This window comes from Arachis ipaensis, chromosome B9 (assembly GCF_059453495.1).
Source record: "Arachis ipaensis isolate K30076 ecotype BB chromosome B9, ASM5945349v1, whole genome shotgun sequence".
NCBI classification, from domain to species: domain Eukaryota; kingdom Viridiplantae; phylum Streptophyta; class Magnoliopsida; order Fabales; family Fabaceae; genus Arachis; species Arachis ipaensis.
Genome location: NC_142444.1, coordinates 36,724,225 through 36,746,016, shown reverse-complemented (window position 1 = coordinate 36,746,016; position 21,792 = coordinate 36,724,225). Strand labels below are relative to the sequence as shown.

The window sequence follows — 21,792 nt, the reverse complement described above, 5'->3', positions numbered from 1 at the left end:
TGAAACTCTGGGGAAAAATACCTATTGATAATATAGGTTTTGAGTTCTTGGTCAAGCTGAAAGGCTTGTGTAGAGAGCCGATTTCTGAGCTCAGCAACTTTTTCTACAATAGAATCTATTTGTGCTAAAAGACCTTCAGTTTTTTCTACAAGAGCATCAAGGGTATGGTCTATACGGAGTAATACTTTATTTTGACTGACTACATTATCCGTGTGCCAATTGAGGACTTTTTCTTGAGGAGTAGTTGCTTGATGTCCATGTGGAATAATCCCTTGGGGAATTATATAAGGTCTTCTAAGTGATTTTCTTTTTATCAGTCTAAATCACTAAAGGTGAGAATTCTTCCTCATAAGATTTGAGGGTTGTAATGCATGGAACTGTTTTGACTGATTGATAAGGATAATTTGTGGGATCTTTTTGGGATAGTTTCTTCTTCCTGAGCTTTGGCGTCATTTCTGCATCATCATGGGCTTAGATCTCTTGTATGAGCAAAGGGCTTACTATGATTTTTTTTTTCTTTTTTTGTTCCTCCGATGCTTATCATAATCTTCATCATCAGTGTCACTCCATTAGTCAATACAATCACAGCCTGATTCACACATTAAGGGATTAACATCCCAAATGAAGTGGTCATTTATATGAGAAACATAGACATGTTTTTCATTTTCATAGAAATGTACTGGTGGATCATTTTGATCGTGAGTATAGTTTACACTCGAACATGAGAGATCATATTGATCCTTTTAAAAGATGGTCCTCGCAGAGGAGTTTGCTTGATTACTCCTGGTTTCTGAAAAGTAGTAGTCACCGTCCTATCACTATTGTGAGTAATGATTGGAAGTGCTATAGTATGACTATCAACTTGTTCCTTAGGGAAGGCTTTCTCATAATCGGTAATCCATTTCAATGGAATGATAGAAAAGAGCTCTTCAATGGTAATCATCCTTGGAATGTTTACGATTGTTGGTCCTCTGGCATTATCAGTGAATATGAATAATGCTTCTCCTGTAGTGTTTAGGAGATTGAGATCAAGAGCATGATCTTGAACTCTGTAAAGAACTTGATGATGCAATGTGGTCTGTTCATCATTAGAGTCTTGAATTATCCCAACTAACTATATTTAGATTTTTAGTCTATGAGGTATCATTGGGTCGGATAACCTCAGCGTGAAATTAGGAGCTATAGTAAGGATGACACTTCCGTTTGAGAGTGTAGTGACTAATGCTCCAATCAAGGTATGTTGGTATTATTTGGTAATATAAACAATCGATTGAATTATAAAAAACTCACATTCTAGTCATCGTTCAATCGATTGGGTAATATGACCAATTGATTGATTTTTGCAAAAACCATACTGCCTAACAACTTTCAATCGATTGTTTTGTGGTAACATGAAGTCCAATCGATTGAGTTATGGGAAACCTGAAATTCAATCGATTGTTTTGTTAATCCAATCGATTGATTTTCTAAGAAACACGATTTCAAAATCCTCGACGGATGTAATGGATCAAAAATAAACTTTTAATCGATTGGAATTGCAAAAAAGTTATTACGATCGATGGAAAATCTAATTTGTTATTATTATTATTTTTTATTATTAATAAACATAATAGATGAATGATAAAATAATAATTTATAAATAAAAAATAATTTTTATAATTAAATAAAATATATAGAATTAATTTGTAATTAAAATTAGAAACGAACTATTTAACAGTTATTAAAAAATTTAAAAAATATATTTTATTATGGGATGTTTTAAAACCATCGAATCCTTTGCCATGGCAACTTATTCGTATATGACATACCATATTATAATTTTCCAATATTATTAACAGGAAAATGGAATCTGATCTTTAAAATGCTTTTCTTATGTTTTTAAATTTTTGTGGCTTACTTATTATCATTTAAGATATTTTTATCAACTACGTAAACTTTTAGCACCATTTTACTAGTTTACATTTTCTATTTTTAAAGATCATTTGGGTTTTGGGATGGTTAACGATTTTTTTCAGGTAGTAGGCAAGTAGCAGATAACATAGTAGGTTTCGGCGTTTGGCAATGGAAAGGGCCGCGATTGTTCGTTCTCTATCGTGCACTTCTATGGCTTGCGGCAGATACCTCTTATCCCGCTCCTGCAGAACTTCTGTTTCTTCATCCATCCTCTTCCCCTCAACGCCAAAGCCAAAGCTATCGTTATCGCCATCCCCAACTGTAAGACACTCTTTGCAACGCCGCCACTGGAGATTTGCCCCCTCGCCTTACTTGAGCAGCAGGAAGCACTTCTCGTTGCTGTCTCCTAGAGCAGTTGCATCCCCTTCTATTCAATCATCTCCTTCTTCTCCTTCTCCAGGTATGTTACGTTACGGTATTGGAACTGTTTAATTAGTAATACTTTTCTATATCTTGTTTCCAGTTAGTTAATTTTATTATTTTCTTGGATGCACTGTGCAGAGTTTCCTCATGTAAAGGACGAAGTTGCCCTTGAGTTGGGGTTTGAGAAAGTTTCCGAGGAATTCATTCCAGAATGCAAATCTAAAGCAGTGCTTTTCCGGCACAGGAAGACTGGGGCAGAGGTCATGTCTGTTTCCAATCACGATGAGAATAAAGTATTTGGTATTGTTTTTCGCACTCCTCCGTAAGTGCTCTGTTTCTCTATCAAAGAATATTTACTCTTCAGCACTCCATACAGCCTATTCTGTTCACTACCTAGCTATCACATTTTTCTTGTTAGAAGCAATTACTTAATGAAGATGTATAGGGAATCAACTTTTAGTTAGCCAACATTACCCATCTTTACTGTTTAACTTTACTCCATACAGCCTATTCTGTTCAGTGTTCACAACCTAGCTATCACATTTTCCTGTTAGAAGCAATTACTTAACGACAATGTATGGGAACCAACTTTTAGATAGCCAACATTAGCCCGTTTTAGTGTTTAGGTTTATAATTTTTGATTTAGGATTAAAGGTTTATGATTTAGGGTCTATAATAGAATTTAAAATAAAAAGTTGGTTGATATTAGCTGAAAAAAGTTTGTTATCTAACATTACTCTTAATTAAATATTATGTCGGAGCATTGTCTTCCTTAATTGAAACTTCAATCACCAAATTATTGACTATTTTCTAATGCAGGAAAGATTCTACTGGTATTCCTCACATCTTGGAGCATAGTGTATTATGTGGATCAAGAAAATATCCTTTAAAAGAACCATTTGTTGAATTATTGAAAGGAAGCTTGCACACTTTCCTCAATGCATTCACATATCCTGATAGGACATGTTACCCGGTTGCTTCCACAAATACTAAGGTAACCAACTCTATGACATTATCAGTTTAACTTTACCCTTTCATTCTTGAATCTAATAATTGGGACTGAGATGAGCTGCAAGATTGGTATCTTTCTGAACAGGATTTCTATAATTTGGTTGATGTCTACCTAGATGCGGTTTTCTTTCCTAGATGTGTGGAGGACTTTCAGACTTTTCAGCAGGAGGGTTGGCACTTTGAGCTCAATGATCCTTCTGAAGATATCACTTATAAAGGTTCGGTAAAACACAACATGTATCTCTTCCAAGTAAAGGTTCATGCTGGTCATTGAGATTTCGTGACTCCATGATTCAAATTGGTCCTCGCGATTTCAAAAGTAACAATCTGGTCGTTGAAGCTACACACTATGAATCACAAAAGGACGTGAATCATAAAGTGTAACCACAGGGACCAAATTGCTATTTTGAAATATCAGGGCTTAGAATATTCCTTTATCTCTATTTCTTCGTATCACTCTAAGCCTTTTAGCATTTTTCTTGCATTAATAATTTTGGTCTCGTATGCTTTTAATTAACTTTCAGTAATGTTTTTTTTTATGTGCTTTCAGGTGTTGTATTTAATGAAATGAAGGGTGTCTATTCTCAACCAGATAATATACTTGGCCGGACTTCTCAGCAGGCAAGTTTCTAAATAGCTTGTCCTCTTTTTCTTTTCTCTTTCTCTACTTATCAACTGTAGTGGTCAAATATTGAAGCATATCAATGAAACCCATAAATATAATTGTACTCATTCTTAAAGATGAATAAAATTCTTGAAAGCAAGCTGTATAAAATGAGTGACTTATTGTCCAAACTCTGAAGAAGATTGAAAACAGCTGTAGTGTAAAGAAGATTATCCACTAAGTAACAATTAGAAGAACAGAAGACAAGCAACTAAGAGAATAATATGCTGACAACATGTTAATTGAACACAAGCGGTGGATAAATATTAAATAACAAAGAAGACAACCACTGATTAAAGAAAGATAAAAGATGGCAGAAGATGAAGATATCTCACTGGTGATGTACTCTATGAACAGAAAATTAACCACATGAAAAGAAAACATCCTGCAACTCAATGACAGGAATGGATAGATCCATTTAATTCATTTTTCTTTAAGATTTTAATTCAGTGCCTCTTAACGTTTGATGTTTGAAGAGAGTTACTCAAAACTGGTAAAAGAAAAGAAAGGGGGTAGGAGGCAGGAAGGTGTACCACTATATGATAACACATAACACTTTGTAAATGCGATTCTAAACCGGTATTCTAACAATGGTGTTGGTATTGGAGAATATTATCTTATGAAGTTTTTTTCAATTTTTTAATTATGTCAACATTTGAAGTTCAATTTGCTGGCTCGAGTCTCTTGAGCCCGAAAGCATCATTCATTCTTTGTGAATATATGTTAGTTATCAATTTTATATTTTCATTTTATACAATTACTACGGGTTTTAGTACTTCTATTATTTTGTTTTATTTATTTATTTTTTTTCTTAAACTTTTTGGTGTGTTTGTTGAATGTAACTATGTTGCAGGCCCTTTACCCTGATACTACCTATGGTGTTGACAGTGGAGGTGATCCTCAAGTCATTCCCAAGTTGACGTTTGAGGAGTTTAAGGTTTGTATTGACTATTGACAATCATGTTCAAGCATGCTTTGTAGTACACTGTTCATTTAGCACTATTCATCATACCCAATATTGTTTCAGTAGTAGCTGTCCTTGCTCTTTATGTAGCATAATGGCGAAACATTATGGGTATTCTTGTGCATTATACCTTGGTGACCGATCTATTTTTTGTCTTGTTCGTTTTCTTTTTTCTTTTTTGTTTGACAGGAATTTCATCGCAAGTATTACCATCCCAGCAATTCGCGAATATGGTTTTATGGAGATGATGATCCAAATGAGCGCCTCCGCATCCTGGGTGGTAATAAAATTTTGTTTAACTTACTCTTTAAATACACATGCTTACAATAATGGTCTCATCGTGGTGGTCTTGTAGATTGTAGCCCTTACTCCTAGTCATTTTGAATGACTAAAGCCTATACTTGACTAACTTTCCAAAATGCATTTTACCTGCCGTGGAAAGGATCATGGCATTGTTGGATGACCTTGCGGGAGCTATTTTGATGCTCACAGAGGACCCTCTAGGTCTTAGCTAAGCGACTCTGTGTTGCTCAAACTCTTGCATCTACCTTGTGCAATGGCAAGTAGATACTCTATACTTATGCCAAGACTGGTAGCTCTCTACCACAGTCTTTCTCAACACATTGAATCTTGATGTTTACAAGGGCTTCCTCTAATTTCTGGGTGCATTCTCCTTTGTATATAGTTGTGCTACTGCTTAATATATTCCTGTCTTTATTTTACTTGTATACGCTGTTATATTTGTTGCCAAGTAAGTTATGAATTCTTTATTTTAGAGTTTAGACTTGTAGCAGTTAGCAGCTTACTTCTTTCTGCCTTGTGTTTTTTGTCCAGAGTATTTAGACATGTTTGATGCAAGTTCGGCTCCAAATGAATCAAAGATTGAACCACAGAAACTATTTTCTAAGCCGGTTCGGATTATTGAGAAATATCCTGCTAGTGAAGGGGCTGATTTGAAGAAGCAGCATATGGTCACCCTTAACTGGTTGCTCTCTGATAAACCATTGGACTTGGAAACTGAGCTAGCACTTGGGTTTTTGGATCATCTTCTGTTGGGAACTCCTGCTTCACCACTGAGAAAAATTTTGCTAGAAAGTGGACTTGGAGATGCCATTGTTGGTGGTGGGGTTGAAGATGAACTACTTCAGCCTCAATTCAGCATTGGGTTGAAGGGAGTTTCTGAACAGGATATTCATAAGGTAGAAGAGCTAGTCATGACTACACTCAAAAAGTTGGCCAACGAAGGTTTTGATACGGATGCTGTTGAGGCATCTATGAATACAATTGAGTTTTCTCTAAGGGAGAACAACACTGGTTCGTTTCCTCGTGGCTTGTCACTCATGCTCCGCTCCATTGTAAGTTTGCATAATTGTGGTGTGGAAAATGGGCATTCTTTACAATGATGATTCAGATTTATAATTGCTATAATTGCGTATTGTAGGGTAAATGGATTTATGATATGAATCCATTTGAGCCATTGAAATATGAGAAACCTCTTCAAGATCTAAAATCCAGACTTGCAAAGGAGGGATCTAAAGCTGTCTTTTCTCCTCTAATAGAGAAATTCATCTTGAATAACCCACATCGAGTTACTGTGGAAATGCAGGTACTTATTTAGTATTTACTTACTTTTTCCCTGAAAACACGTTAGATTTCGCTGTGTTGTTTATTGATGAAAATATTTCCTTGTCAGCCTGATCCTGAAAAGGCTGCTCGTGATGAAGCCACAGAAAAAGAGATCCTGCAGAAAGTTAAAGCTGGGATGACAAAAGAAGATTTGGAGGAGCTCTCCCAAGCTACTCATGACCTTCGGCTTAAGCAGGAAACTCCTGACCCACCAGAAGCTCTGAAAACTGTTCCTAGCCTTTCTTTGCAAGATATTCCAAAAGAACCTATTTATGTTCCCATTGAGGTTATCATTATTACTTTCCATGATCAGAGCTTACACATTTTCTTTATGATCTCTAGAGATTTCACAAGGACTTCCCTGCTGAATGCAGGTTGGTGATATCAATGGAGTAAAAGTTTTGCAGCATGATCTCTTCACCAATGATGTGTTTTACACTGAATTAGTATTTGACATGAGTTCATTGAAGCAAGAGCTTCTTCCCTTGGTCCCACTGTTTTGGTAATTATGTAACCTTTGAAGGATGTTTAATATTTTGCTTCTGTCAATTAACAGCTCCTAGTATTGTATTTGATTGAGGATATATTTGGTTTGGAGTAAAATTTTTACACATGAAATTCATTTAAGTTAAATTGCCCCCACTTTTTACCCCCAAACAAATGTACCCTCATAGTATTATTTTCCTTGACTTTTATCATGAGTTTTGTTATCCATTCTTGTTAAATCTTATTTAAGAAGTTGCTTTGGTTGCTTATAGGTAATGTTATGATGTTAAACAATCATTAGATTTTTCCTATCCAAATTCTGCACTCTTCCAATCCTTCCCACCCCCCTCTCACCACCACCACAATATGTTCCTTTTTAGCAAAATAGTTTACAATAAATATTTTCTTTTCTTTCTCCTTTCGTGTTTTGGTTCTTCTGTTTTATATTGTGAGGAACCCATCAATACAATAGTAGAAGGGATAAGTTTTTGGTATCATTAACACAAGTGAAGCTGGATCTCAGCTTACTGATGAAAGAGATGAGAATTAGCAAAATAAAAGGGGAAGCTCCTCTCTCCCAAGCCTATTCTCAAGGACAGCATAAAACCTTGTTCCCTTACTCCTGTGCACTAACAGAATTCACACATGCTGCTCTACATGCCAACATGGCATTTCTTTCACCTCACCTATGTCAGTTAGGCCTTGAGGGCCCACTTGAACCTTCTATACGATTCTGCATAATTCCTAGGCTGTCCCTGAACCTTTTCCGCTAAGGGAATTTCTGCTTAATACTAACATATATCAGGTTAGGCTTCCTACTTTCTCGGACCTTGTGTTAATGTGGATGCTTGATCACCAGACTGTCCTTTACTAACATATATCAAAAGCATCTTGGCAGATATGATTACATTTAGCTTTTTAACTCTCCTATTTTTTATTTTTTATTTTTTATTTTTTCAGCCAATCATTGCTGGAAATGGGCACAAAGGACTTGACATTTGTCCAACTAAACCAATTAATCGGAAGAAAAACTGGAGGAATATCAGTTTATCCATTTACCTCATCAGTGCGGGGCAAGGATGATCCATGTAGTCACATGATTGTTCGAGGCAAAGCCATGGCTGGGCGTGCTGAAGATCTTTATGATTTGGTAGTTTCAAGTTTGCTTTAGTTTTCCCAAGTTTATTAGTGTATTCATGTCGAGCCTAATTTCTTGCATGCTACTTTACTATAGATTAATACCATTCTTCAAGATGTACAATTTGAAGATCAACAGCGTTTCAAACAATTTGTTTCCCAGAGTAGAGCAAGAATGGAGGTAATTATCACATTGTCATATGTGAAGAGATGGCTAAAAAGGCAGAGTATACAGATAATAATATCTAAACTGATATGTTGTGCATTGTTGTCTGTTGTCAGAACCGGTTAAGAGGCAGTGGTCATGGAATTGCAGCTGCAAGGATGGATGCTAAACTAAATACTGCAGGCTGGATGTCAGAAAAGATGGGTGGTCTCAGGTTGGAATGTTGAGATACTACTATGATTTGTTGTTCGAGCTGGTTTAACTTTTGTTTGTTGTAGTTTTTGAAGTTTCATGATTGATTTTTTTTAATTTACTTTCCTGTTCAATATGGAAACAAAATTATATACTTAAATGCCAGCTATATTCTTTTCCAGTTACCTTGAATTCCTGCGAACTCTTGAAGAGAGAGTTGATCAAGATTGGGTGAATATATCGTCATCTCTTGAGGAGATTCGTAAATCTGTATTTTCCAAGCAAGGTTGCTTAATAAATATCACCGCTGATGGAAAAAACCTAGCAAACACAGAAAAAGCTGTGGGGAAGTTTGTTGATCTGCTGCCTACTAGGTCTCCCATTACCACAACTAATTGGAGTGCTACACTTCCATTGACAAATGAAGCTATTGTCATACCTACTCAGGTAAGATGATTCCTTTTTATCGTCCCTTGTTAACCTATTAATTCTGATATTCAAGGATATATGAAATTTTATTCTGATTCTTATTGGTTGCATGTAATCTATGTTTCTATTTGGGAAATATATTTATATATATGGTGTTTCCCTCTATAGGTTAATTATGTCGGGAAAGCAGCTAACATTTATGATAGTGGTTATAAGCTTAGTGGGAGTGCCTATGTTATTTCCAAATACATTAGCAATACATGGTTATGGGATCGTGTACGTGTTAGCGGTGGAGCTTATGGAGGTTTCTGCGATTTTGATACTCATTCAGGTATATCTCTACTTTGTTTTAGCCGTAAGGGTAGGTTTATTGAGCACCATCCTTTCAGCCCTAACTATTAATTATTTCTCCAGGTGTTTTTAGTTTCTTATCTTATCGAGATCCAAACTTGCTAAAGACACTTGATGTATATGATGGAACTGGTGACTTCTTAAGAGAATTGGAAATGGATAATGATACTCTGACAAAAGCTATCATAGGAACCATTGGAGATGTAGATTCCTATCAACTTCCTGATGCCAAAGGATATAGCAGGTATGTCTGTCATATCATTTATACCTCTGAAGCTTGTTTTCACTGGATATTTTTTTTTACTTGATCTCAATGGAAGAATTTGATTAATTGCTGAAATATTAACTATTGCTCCTAGCTTTGCTTTTATTGTTTTTTTTTTCTTATCATAACAATTCCTGCGCTTTTATTTCGAATTGCAGCATGTTACGATACTTGCTGGGAATCACAGAGGAAGAAAGGCAAAGGAGACGTGAAGAGATATTATCTACGAGGTAAATGTGCTCATTGTTTATAATGCTTTATATTGTTCTACTTTTTCTTTCAATACGTGCTAGTTTTGGACTTTTTTTATCCACTACTATTGGATGTAGCATTTTTTTCCCAAAAACGGAAGAGATCACCGATGAAGCAAAGTGATGCAGTTTGCTCTTCTTACCCAGAGTGGTACCTAAGATGGGCCGCTTGCGGTGAAAAGGTCCCCAAGATTTCAATTGCAAAACCTGAGATTTAAAAAGTTGCACCATGTTAGTCCCTCACTTTTCCGTTGAGGTATTTCTCATGCTGTGAGTGACCTGGCACATCCCTTCCATGCTGGACTAGACAAAACATCATTTTAGTTTTGGCACTAAATGTTTGATTAAACGACATTGTTTAACCTTAATGGTCATACATTTTTTCGTGGGACATACAACATTTTGTAGTTCATTAAGATTAAATGATGTTGTTTCATCAAAGAATTTAGCGTCAAAACTAAAATAATGTCATTTCATCTAGTCCACCGTGGAAGGGTATGTACCAGGTCACTCACGGCGTGACAAGTAACGTGAGGGGACCGATGTGGCGCAAAATTTTCAATCTTGAGGACCTTTATGATACAAATTGGAAGACATCTTTTCGGTACAAGCGGTCAATCTCAAGAACCACTCTGGAGTTTAACTTGCTTACCTGAAATTAGTTTCTAAGTCCAGAATCAATATCAATATTATCACGGATAAATTCGGAAGTGACTTTCCATGTAGCTTGATGTTATCAATTTGTTACATTTTGTTGCTCAGAGGCCTAATCTTCCCAAATACATTTGAAACATGTTGCAAGAGGGTTATGCCTCGTTAATGGTCTTGGATGCTGTTGTATACTTACAGAAGAAAGACCAAGGAATCAAAGGAATATGAAATTTTTTGACAAATTCTTTATACTAGCACAATTTGATGCTGAAACATCTGTTTTGGTCCAACTTTGAAACCAATTTGTTCTCATTCTGTTGTGTTTCTTTCCCAGTTTGAAAGACTTTAAAGAATTCGTGGATGCAATGGAAGCAGTCAAGGATAAAGGGGTTACTGTTGCAGTGGCATCTCCCGAGGATGTGGATGCGGCTAACAAGGAGCGTTTCAACTTCTTTCAAGTAAAGAAAGCCCTTTAGAATAAGGATTTATTAGTCACCAATTGGTACCTTTTATTATTTTGTACAATATACTGTAGCTGCCTATAGATTTATTAAGGCCGATGTATTTTAATTTAAAGCTGTTGATTTCAAACTTTAGGCATATGATGATACGAAATCTTCAAGGATATAGCAAATAGTTGCACGCTGTAAAAACATTCTACAATACGAACTAATAAACAATACGTGGTTCTATTCGTTGTTCGGAAACTATTGATATCTTTGTATCTTTTACTTTAAAGACTAACGCGGTCATTTTTGCAATTTAGAGAATAAAATGCGCTTTCTCTCAGTAAATCACACCAATTTATGCTTTAAATTTGATCCAAATTACTACTAGACAATTAGATGTGCAATAGCGAAAATGACACGAAATTTTTCTCTAAGCTTAATCTTATTCACTACTAAATTGACACTAAATTTTGTGTGCAATGGTGAACTACTTTACGTGGCGTGATGCTCCAAATTTGATTCAAATCAATAATTGACATTCAAATCATCTCAACAATATATTAACCAACACTAAATTTTGGCTGCAAAAGTAAACTTCACATGAAGTGATGATTTAATTTTGATTCAAAGTGTTCATGGGCCTGCCGAAATGAGTTTAATAAGTTTAAATAGACCCAGATTTGGCCCTAAAAGTCATTGGATCTATTTTAATCCGACCTGCAGCCGAGGCCTGAGTTAGATGGCAACAAAGTTGCCTCATTTGGAGCTGCACCGGAAGAACCATGCTAATAGAGTAATAGTAGAGGTGGGTGTGTGATCTGAGTCAGATGGCAACAAAGTTGCCTCATTTGGAGCTGTAACGAATTCAAATTCTCATGGAGGAATATAGAACTATGCTAATAGAGTAATAGTAGAGGTGGGCGTGTGAGTTGTGTGTTGTGTAAGACCCCAAAAAAAAAAAAAAAAAGAAACCCAACCTGATCGGGTTGGCCCAATATAAAATTAGCAAATAAAAATTTATTTTTAAAAGTTAAATTTAACAAATGTTATTTTATATTTATATTAAAATAAATTATTTTAAAATAAAAATAATATTGTATAATATAAAAAATATTAATTAAAGTCAAATAGTAACGATTAATTAGAGGTCAAATAATTTGCTTTACATCAAATTATGTGCTAAATTTTATCTAAATCACTAAATTATAATTAATTATAAATAAAATGGTGTATTTGAGATGAAATAATGATCTAATTCAATAAAACCCAATAATTTACACTTAATTAAGATCAAAATCGTGCTCTTGACATTAAATTATAATCTTAATTTTCATTAAAATAAAATTTTCTCATAAATACTACTGGAATAATAATTTTTAACATTAATTTAACATTTTATTTAATTACACTTTTCCTATTTTTAATAGTCTAGCAACACATCCAAGTGTTTTTGGCAACTAGATTCAACTAAGTTAACTCAAACTCAACAAAAACCACTTTTATCACACCAGCATATACACACGCGCATTTCAATAACGCAAAACATATCTTTCTTTGTCTTCGTCTTCTCCTTCTCCTTTTCTGTTTCTTCTTCCTCCTCCTTCTCTTTTCAAATTCACGCACGTAGGTTTTTCTTCTTCTTCTTCTTTTGTTATCGTCATCACCAACAACACCAATATTTTGCTAACATCTTTATTGGTTCTGATTTTCTCTTGTGCCATCATTAAATAATTTCGGTTCATTTTTTAGTTTACTTCAATTCATTTGTGAATTAATTGAGGTTCACTTGATACTGCTGATAAGTATTGATCAAATTTTTTATTCCTTAAATAATTTCAGTTTATTTCTTAGTTTAATTGATGTTTATTTGAATTCAGAAATAAATTGTATATGTTTTTGTTGATGATTGAGTCTTTTTTATTGCTTGTTCAAAACTGAACAAATTTCGGTTCATTTGTATGTTAATTGAGGTTCACCTGATGCTGCTGATAAGTATTGACTAAATTTTTTATCATCGGAATAATAAAAATAATCCGCCGGTAATCATTTACGGTAGAATTTTTCAATCTGCCGGTAATTGCTGGTGAATTCTTTGCCTGAAAACTATTTGATTACTGGCGGAATATTTCTTATCGTAATGTTAGCGCTACACTATCTATTTTCTGTCTAATTACTGTCAAATATTTCCCCCGGTAAATCTGATCAATTTAAAAAAAATAGAATTAGTAGTCAAATTCTATTTTTTGTTAATTTATTTTTTATCCAATTAGTAGTCAAATTCTAAATAGTAGAAACCAAATAACCATTTTATTAATATCAAGTGTATGAATCAAATAAGTAAAATAGAATCAAATAGTCTAGAACAAAACGCTAATCACTATGGATCTTGATAATTGTCATCGTCATCATCCCTCTGGTCTTACTGAGGCGGCGGACTAGGCGGTGATGTCAGTGCCTCTCCAGCAGCGCCTCTGCCACTAGCGCGCATCTACTCCTGGTACATCGCTATCTATTGCTCTATCTACTGAAGCTGCTCCAGCTCTTGTCTATGCTCCAGCCTGAGGGAATCTATGATTGACACGCATGCAAGAATTTTGTTATGCTTCTCCTCAGACTGCTATAGCTGTTGAGCATGTTGGTGAAGGCTTTAGGTAAGATTCAGCACCTGCTCTCTCAAATCAATGACGTTGTCCTCGGGATCGATAGTGTGGCTAGTGGCAGAGGCAGATAAAGCTCTCAATGTGAAGGTGCGAAGGTTGTCAGCGAAGAACGCTCCCAACTGTAGATGTGATTCTTGTACAGCTCAGATGCGGTCTCATGCCAAACCCTGTTAGGATCGACGACTGCATCAGTGGAGTTGTTGCCGTCCTCTCTAGTAGGCTGAAATTACTGGGTTGCAGCCTCTAATCTCTGCATGCAGGACTCTTGCGTAACACATGTTAGAAGGTGGACGACAGTTAACTGAAAACTTTACATCAAATGATGTTTACTCACATAATAATCTGCAAACCACTGATCATCAAATCTCTCATTGTTCTCCTTCAAAGTGTGAGTATACTTGAAAGTCTCTGCCATCGTCGCATCTCAATCCGACGACTTATACTACACAAGTGGAAACAATATGTTAAATCAAGTAATAATATTAAACGTCAAAGACAAAACAAACTTAATAACAAAATAAAACAAGTTACATACCAGCCTGACCTTTGTCTTCATGAAAGTCGCTGAGCTGTCGATATACTTCGACAACCTGGCCGATGCCTATTAGCTTTGTTTATGAGACGACGATGTCTAAACCCCATATAGTACCTTCTTACTATCATGGCAGAGCCAAATAGTGAGGTGGTCATGCCTCTCACGTACGTCCATCATCTGCTGAAGTCGCCCAGCCATTCGATTGTCGAAGATCTTCCTGATCATGGCATCGTGAGTTTTGTTCCATATAAATTTCTCAGGGACAAAGAACATTTAGCACTAGTTAATCGAAACTAAATACATAATTAAACAAAATAGAAGATATAAATTAGATAAGGTTGAATATGTTGAGTTTTTACCCCCCCCCCCCCACTTTTGAAATCATCGCTCTCTGGTCTTAGCGGGATCTTCTTGTAGCTCGGCTATGGGTAGTCGTATATCAGCTTGATGACATTGGTATACTCCTATGTATATGCATTATCATTTGGTGCAAACCTATTAAAGAAAAACTTAAGATTAGTAGTTTACTAAAAAATTATTTGAAGTAATCTATAAACTTGAATTATATTTAGATTCTTTTAGAAATTTTGGCAGAGTTTCATCTATAATTAGAAGATGCCTAAAACCCTATCCATCAACAATTTACTTAAACAATTCACAAACAAACCAATATAGCATTATATGACTTAAGCATCAACATCCATCAACAATCAAGAATTCTCAAATACTTTCAACCATTTAAACCTACTAACTTAAATCGAACCTTTCTTAACAACCTAAATCCACTAAAACCAGAAAATTGAATGTAACTAAATTAAACTAACTAACTAATTAAAATAAAAAACTTAAGATTAGCAACCACATATGTTAAATAAGAATATCAAACTAGTTTGTATATAAAAGACTTAAAATAGTACTCACGCCATCAAACAATCAGGTTAAATTGTCATTTATACAATGGGAGGTGGTGGAGGGATATCTGGCTAGGATCCATGAGAGGATTCTGGCACTGCGGTGTCTGTCGCTGTAGGAGGCATCGTCGTCGAAATAGTAGACTGATAAGCAGATGGAGGTGGTGGAGGAGTCCACTTTGGTGAAGCAGGCGAACAATTTCCTGATGGTGGGGGTGGCACAGCAGAAGGAGCCACGTAGTTGGGGTTAGGGACCATGATGAACGATTGATCCTATGCACCCATTGGCTGTGACATTCCAAGAGTAGTCAGAGTAGAGGACGATGACTGAGAAGTCCTAGGGATACTAGTAGACACCCTCCCTCTACCACGATCACGAGGCTGATTGGTGACACATCTGCCTGTCATCATGTCTGCAAAGAGCATACCAATTAAATTCAAATTTGCTTCTAATTAGACTTCTTATCTTTGGTAATTTAAATAAAATTTGAAGTAATCTATAAACTTCAATTATATTTAGATTTTTTAGAAAATTCGGCAAAATTTCATCTATAATTAGTTAGAAGGCGCATAAAGATTTATCCATCAACAATTCACTTAAGCAATTAACAAACAAACCAATATGGCATTATATCACTAGTGGATTATCCCATACAAACTCAAACATTCTAAATCACATGGTAGCTACAACAAGTAATTTAAAATCCAAAATATTCATAGAGGCATATTATCAAACACTTGACGTTCATAGGCATAAACAATAAGAGAAAGCACAAACAAGCATTTTTTTTTCATCAATTCACACAAATCAATATATACAACACTAAATCAGCAGTAATATCTATCAACATTTAGGAATTCTCAAACACTTTTAACAGTTCAAACCTACTAACCTAAATCAAACCTATCTTAACAACCTAAATTCCCTAAAACCAAAAAATTGCATCTAACTAAACTAAACTAACTAACTAACTAAAATTAACCTAATAACTAATACTAACCAAAACAGAATTAAAAAAATAGTTTGATCAAAACCTGGAGTGCTGAACAATGATAGATGAAACAGAGAAGACGGGCGAGTGTACTGGGGCGTTGTGATGTCGACAGAGCTAGAGGTGATGAACAGTGGTCATCAGCCCGTTTGGAAAACTTTGGAAATAGAACAATAGAATTGTTCTGGCGTTGTGTTTGAGAGAGAGTTGGAGAGATAGACAGACAGAGGATGAAGAAAAAGGAGAAGGTGACAAGAGAAGGGAGAGACAGGATCGCGGCGATGTTGGGTGGCCGGCAACAAAGTCAGAACAGAGAGATGAAGTGAGGAAGAGAATGCAGGCGAAAAGAAGAGGAAGAAGAAAGGGAAGAAGGGTGGTGTTGGCGACGGAGATGGCAGAGGGTGGAGCTGTGGTGGTGATTCGATTAGGTCGCGAAAAGGCTGAGGGTGGTGGTGGTGGTAGCGGTTTGGGTGCAGTGAAGAAGAGGAGAGTTTGCAGAAGTGCGGAGGAAGGGTTTTGCATTTGAATTTTACCCTAATTTTACCGTTAGATTTATCAGTGAAAAAATTTGACAATAAAGTGGTCAACGTTGTCTAAATGCCGCATTTCACTGAAATCCTTATCGTCGAAAAATTTCGACAGAAAATCTGACGCTAATAAAAATAATTTTATGTCTCAATTTACCGTCGAATTTAGATACGAAATTTTAAATCTGATGGTAACTAATTTGAGGAACGAATTCTTGCTCGTTATCGTTGGAAAATCTGCCGGTAACATTCGTTGCTAAATTTAACGGTATTCATCGTTTTTTTTTTATAGTGGAAGGAGGAAGAAGAGGAAGAAGTGATGGTGGTAGTGATGACGACGACAATGATAATAACAAAAGAAAAAGATGAAAAGAAAAAGAAGAGGAGAAGAAGAAGTAATAAAAGTAGGAGTGTGTAAGTTAAAAAAAAGAAAAAAATATTCGAAAAAGATAAAGAAAATTATATACAATAAATAATATATGATATAAAAAATAATTATAACAATTTAATTAAATTTAATTAAATAATTCACTTAGTTGTATAATTTTTCTGTTAAAGAAATTCCCGTGTTATTATTTGTAAGCTTTGGGCAATATAGAAATCATATTGTAGAATATAGAGGATGATAGTGAAGTTATACAACTATGACACAACACATTAAATAAACTAATAATGTTTTCTTTTTTCCATTCCTCTTAGTGGCTGCTTTTCTATTGTTTCTTTCCAATTTTGATTAAAACATTCTATTTTGTCAGCTTAAAAGAATGGACTTTCGAAATCTAACTGTGTGTATGTTTGCATGTCTATTGTATATGTATGTCTTATGCATGTGTACCTTGAGTACCTAAATCATGCGCAACAGCTGTGCAACGTTGGCAGCGTCATTTTCTTCGCAATTGGTTTTTGGATATACTAATAGAAGAATTTTAAGTATACTAAATATACAGATATTTTAATAATTTTAACGGTTGATTTTAATTATAAAAAATATATATAATATATATAAATTAAAATTAATAATTAAAATTATTGAAATATCAATGTTTTAGGTATATTTAAAAACTTTTTAATATTATAATACATTATTTTTTAATAAAAAATATTTTTTATAATAAAAAAATTATTACATATAATAATATACATATTTTTTATTAATTTATTAAAACTTTTTATTTTTTAAACAATTTTATTTTTTAACAAAAATTTCCTTCCTTTTCATGTGGCTTAACGTATTGTTTGATTTAAAGGAAATTGAGTAAAAAAAAAATGTAAGGATAGAAATGAATGAAAAATGGACTTTTCTTCTATTTGGATCATAATAGAAAATTAGAAAGAAAATAAAAAAATAGTGAAGCCATCTAAAATTTGTCTCATGGGACATGAGATGAAAATGGAGAAAAAAGTATAAACAATGGTAAAAATATAAATTTATCCTTCCTATAAATAATGATAAAAATACATTGATATATTATAATATTATTATTTATATATAATATAAGAAAATATATTAATATAATTTCACTTAGTTATTTTTTTTATTTTTTTATTTAAATAAATTTTTTTTTTATTTTTTTTATTTATTTTTTCTTCATCTAAATAATATAAAAAATTAATTTTTTTATTTTCTTTTATTTTATTTTTTTTTCTCAATTTTTTTTTCTCATTTTTCATGTTTCATCCAAACAAAGTGTAAGAGTTAAGACTACACAAGTACGCAGTCTTTCAAAACCAATTGCATGAGGGGAAAATGACATATACACACACACGCAGACAAAACTACGTTACGGATTGCTAATTTGCTATTATTTGGTACAAGGCGGCCACATGACTAACTTTGTGAGGTCATTAGCGATTACTGAATTTACGTATGGATGAACATTGTTCAGCCATATTTTATTTGTTTAAAATGTGCCGTATCTAATTGTCATACTCCCGTTAAAAAGTATTCTTTAAGAATAATCTCATCACATTAGATTAGGAATAATTAAAATATTTTATACACATAAAGAAATAGTGACCATATACTATATTTATACATGTTATTTTATATATTTTTTTCAATAAAGTTATTAACTACCAAATAGTCAATAGAATAATTAAATTTTTTCATAGCAACATAATTAAATTTTTTATAAATACAAAAAATCAACTAGCACTAGATTTAGTTAAACTATATTATTTATAAAGTATGATTATATTGATATAAAATTTGATTAAAAATTGAATATATGTAGTCCTTCTGTATTCCGGTATATATTTATACATGTAATTAAATTTGTGTCTATATAACTTGGTTTTTAAATAGTTTACCTCGAAAGAAAATTACCTCAACTAAAATTTTGTAATGTACATAAAAATCTGATTAAATAGAAATAAAAGATATTTTTAATATATATACCTACATGTATGTATGTATGTAATAATTTGCCAATTTGGTGTATTTTGTATTGATTATGTTTAGAAGAGAGGTTGAAATTAAGAGATATAGGTGAAAATATAGAAATTGAGAGATGGAGACTAAATTATATTTGATTTAAGATAAATATAAAAATTGAGGGGTAGATTTAAAATTGAGTAAACTACTAAAATGGTATCAAAAAATTTACATTATTGACAAAACAAATCTTAAAAGATATTAACGACAAATAAGTCACTAAAAAATTTAAAAACACGATAAAAATAACTAGATATTAAATTAAATATATTTTCTAAAAAACGACTTTAAAAATTAAATTTTGATGCAAAATTTTGCAATCATTAATAGAAAAATAAGATTTTTTCATTTTTAAAATTTGTTAATTTTTTGTCAAGTGAATTTTAAATTTTTTTTATTGTGAATGATCATATTCTTTTGAAAAATAAAAAAAAAATCTAGAGATCAAATTTTATTCTAAATTTTTTTGTGTACTTTCTAAATATTTACTCAAATATTGCTACAAAAATTTAGATCTAATGGATAAATCTTTTGCTAGATATTTGTTACTTATAAAAAATATAATATTTATTAGTTCTTTTTGTTATATTTTTAAATAATTCAACTATTATTTTATCGATGACATCTTTTAAAAATTTTTTTGTCAGCAATTAAATCTTTCAAATATCAAATTAGTAATTAACTCTTTAGAATTAAAAAATTAAACGAGCCTATTTTTGAAATGTTGTTAAAGTTTTAATAATAAAGAACTAACATTTTGTGTCTCAAAAATAAAATTTTAATTTTAATCTTTAACTACTAAATACAATATTAAATTTTAGCTCCTAATTTAGTCTATAAAAACAAACATTATCTTATGAAGCAATGCTATTTTTTAATTATGATCTATCAATTTTGGCTTCATGGTGATGGAATATAGATTCAACAAGATAACAACCCCCTAATTGAAGCAAGATGCCAGATCCCCTAAGTAAATACACTTATTGGATTGTATTTGTTATCATTAAGGAATATCAATCATATGCCACTTTGGCATATTCTCGGTGAAAAGGCATATGATGTTGGATATTCTATAGCGTACTAAAGCATATGCCATGTGCATCACTGCACCCCATTTGCATGAACTCGGTCATGTCTCTTTAGTTGACCAAATTGTCCTTACATCCTCATCCTTTGTTTTAGTTTCACCAAACCATTTATAGGAGCAATTATTACTTCTTAGTTATTACTTATTAGCATGGGTACAAAACTTTTGTGTCCAAGAAAAGTTTTGGCTTTTCGCCATTAAGCTATATTGAGTTTAATTTTAATTACTTTGCGTAAACCATATGCATTATTATCATCCAATCACTTAAAATGCTTTTATAACAAAAGACTTGTGTCTATAATGGCAACACCCTTACAAGTAACAAGGTAGAACTTGATGTGGAGGGTGTGTTTATTTGCACGTAATTTTATATTGAGTAAACAACGAAAATTGTATTCGAAAATTTATTATGCTGACAAAAATAATTTAAAAAAATATTAAATAATAAATAAAATTTTAAAATATTTAAAAAATAAGATAAAAAATTAGATACTAAATATATATTTTAAAAATAATTTTAGAGATTAAATTTTGATAAAATTTTTTGTAAACATTATTAGAAAAATAATTTTTTTATTTTTAAAATTTAATAATTTTATATGAAGTGGTTTTTTTTTTTTAAAAAAATTTATTGAGATGGCCAATTTTTTTTAAAAGATAAAAAAATCTAAAGATCAAATTTTGTTTCGAATATTTGTGTGTACCTTTTAAATATTTATTTAAATACTGTGACAAACATTAAAATCAAATTGATAAGTTGTTTGTTTAATACAAAAGTTTTTTTTTACACTTATAAAAAATATCATTTTTATTAGTTATTTTTATCGCATTTTTCAAATCATTCAATGACTTTAATCTATAACAGTTTATTTTTTAAAAATATATTATGTAAGACTTCAATTAGAGAATCAACTCTTTTTGGTTAATAGAAGTTTATTTTTAAAATTATTTTATATTTTAAATTCTAAAATTATAAATTATAAATCATAAATATTAAATTTTAAATTGTAATTTTAAACTCTAACTTTAAAAAAGATAAACGTTAAAAGATAATTTTATAATAACAAGATTAATATTATTAATTAGAAATTAATTTTCTATACTTATTCATTATGAAAATAGTTTTACGGTTAAAATAATATAAATTTTTCTGGTAACGCATATAAAGAATATTCAATTTTCCAATCCTTTTAATTTGACATTTTTTCTATCTCTTATTTAAATTTTTCGTTGGGTTTCCTTTACTGATTTCTATAATTTAGATTTGAAACCACTCACTGGTTATAATAAATGCACTAAAAAACTAAAACATTGGATTAATGTAGTGATTCTCACTCTTCGCTGTTTCAAATTCTTTGTAAAAAATAGTAGACAATTTCAAATCTAACTAAATAATAAAAATAAATTAAAAAATCTTAAGATTTACAAATTTGAACGGATTATAAAAAAAAAGAATTGGTTGCTTAAATATAATAGAAAAACGAAAAATTAGTTAACGCAAAATATAGAAAATTAAAAAATATAAAAAACCGTAATGAGAGAGGATTTTGACGCAAACAAAATCAATACCATTTTTGTCACCAAAAAAAATCAATACCATTTTTGTAACTACTCTTATATTTGATTTTTTTTTTATTTAAGGATGCAACTAAAATATTTGTTAATATTTCATTCGATTTAAATAATAA

The 21,792-nt window shown here is 32.3% G+C and overlaps 1 protein-coding gene across 1 annotated transcript; it reads left to right on the top strand.

The window, feature by feature from the left end:
* Positions 1-1,832: 1,832 nt before the first annotated feature.
* Positions 1,833-11,216, top strand: LOC107617735 (presequence protease 1, chloroplastic/mitochondrial). The gene is made up of 19 exons (XM_016319579.3): positions 1,833-2,353; positions 2,455-2,638; positions 3,136-3,310; positions 3,413-3,545; positions 3,878-3,948; positions 4,845-4,928; positions 5,145-5,235; positions 5,790-6,310; positions 6,397-6,561; positions 6,649-6,867; positions 6,956-7,083; positions 8,028-8,217; positions 8,302-8,385; positions 8,487-8,584; positions 8,745-9,009; positions 9,160-9,322; positions 9,406-9,586; positions 9,766-9,837; positions 10,844-11,216. The coding sequence occupies exons 1-19, from the start codon at positions 2,062-2,064 to the stop codon at positions 10,983-10,985; spliced, it is 3,258 nt and encodes a 1,085-aa protein (XP_016175065.1). The 5' UTR covers positions 1,833-2,061; the 3' UTR covers positions 10,986-11,216.
* Positions 11,217-21,792: the final 10,576 nt, after the last annotated feature.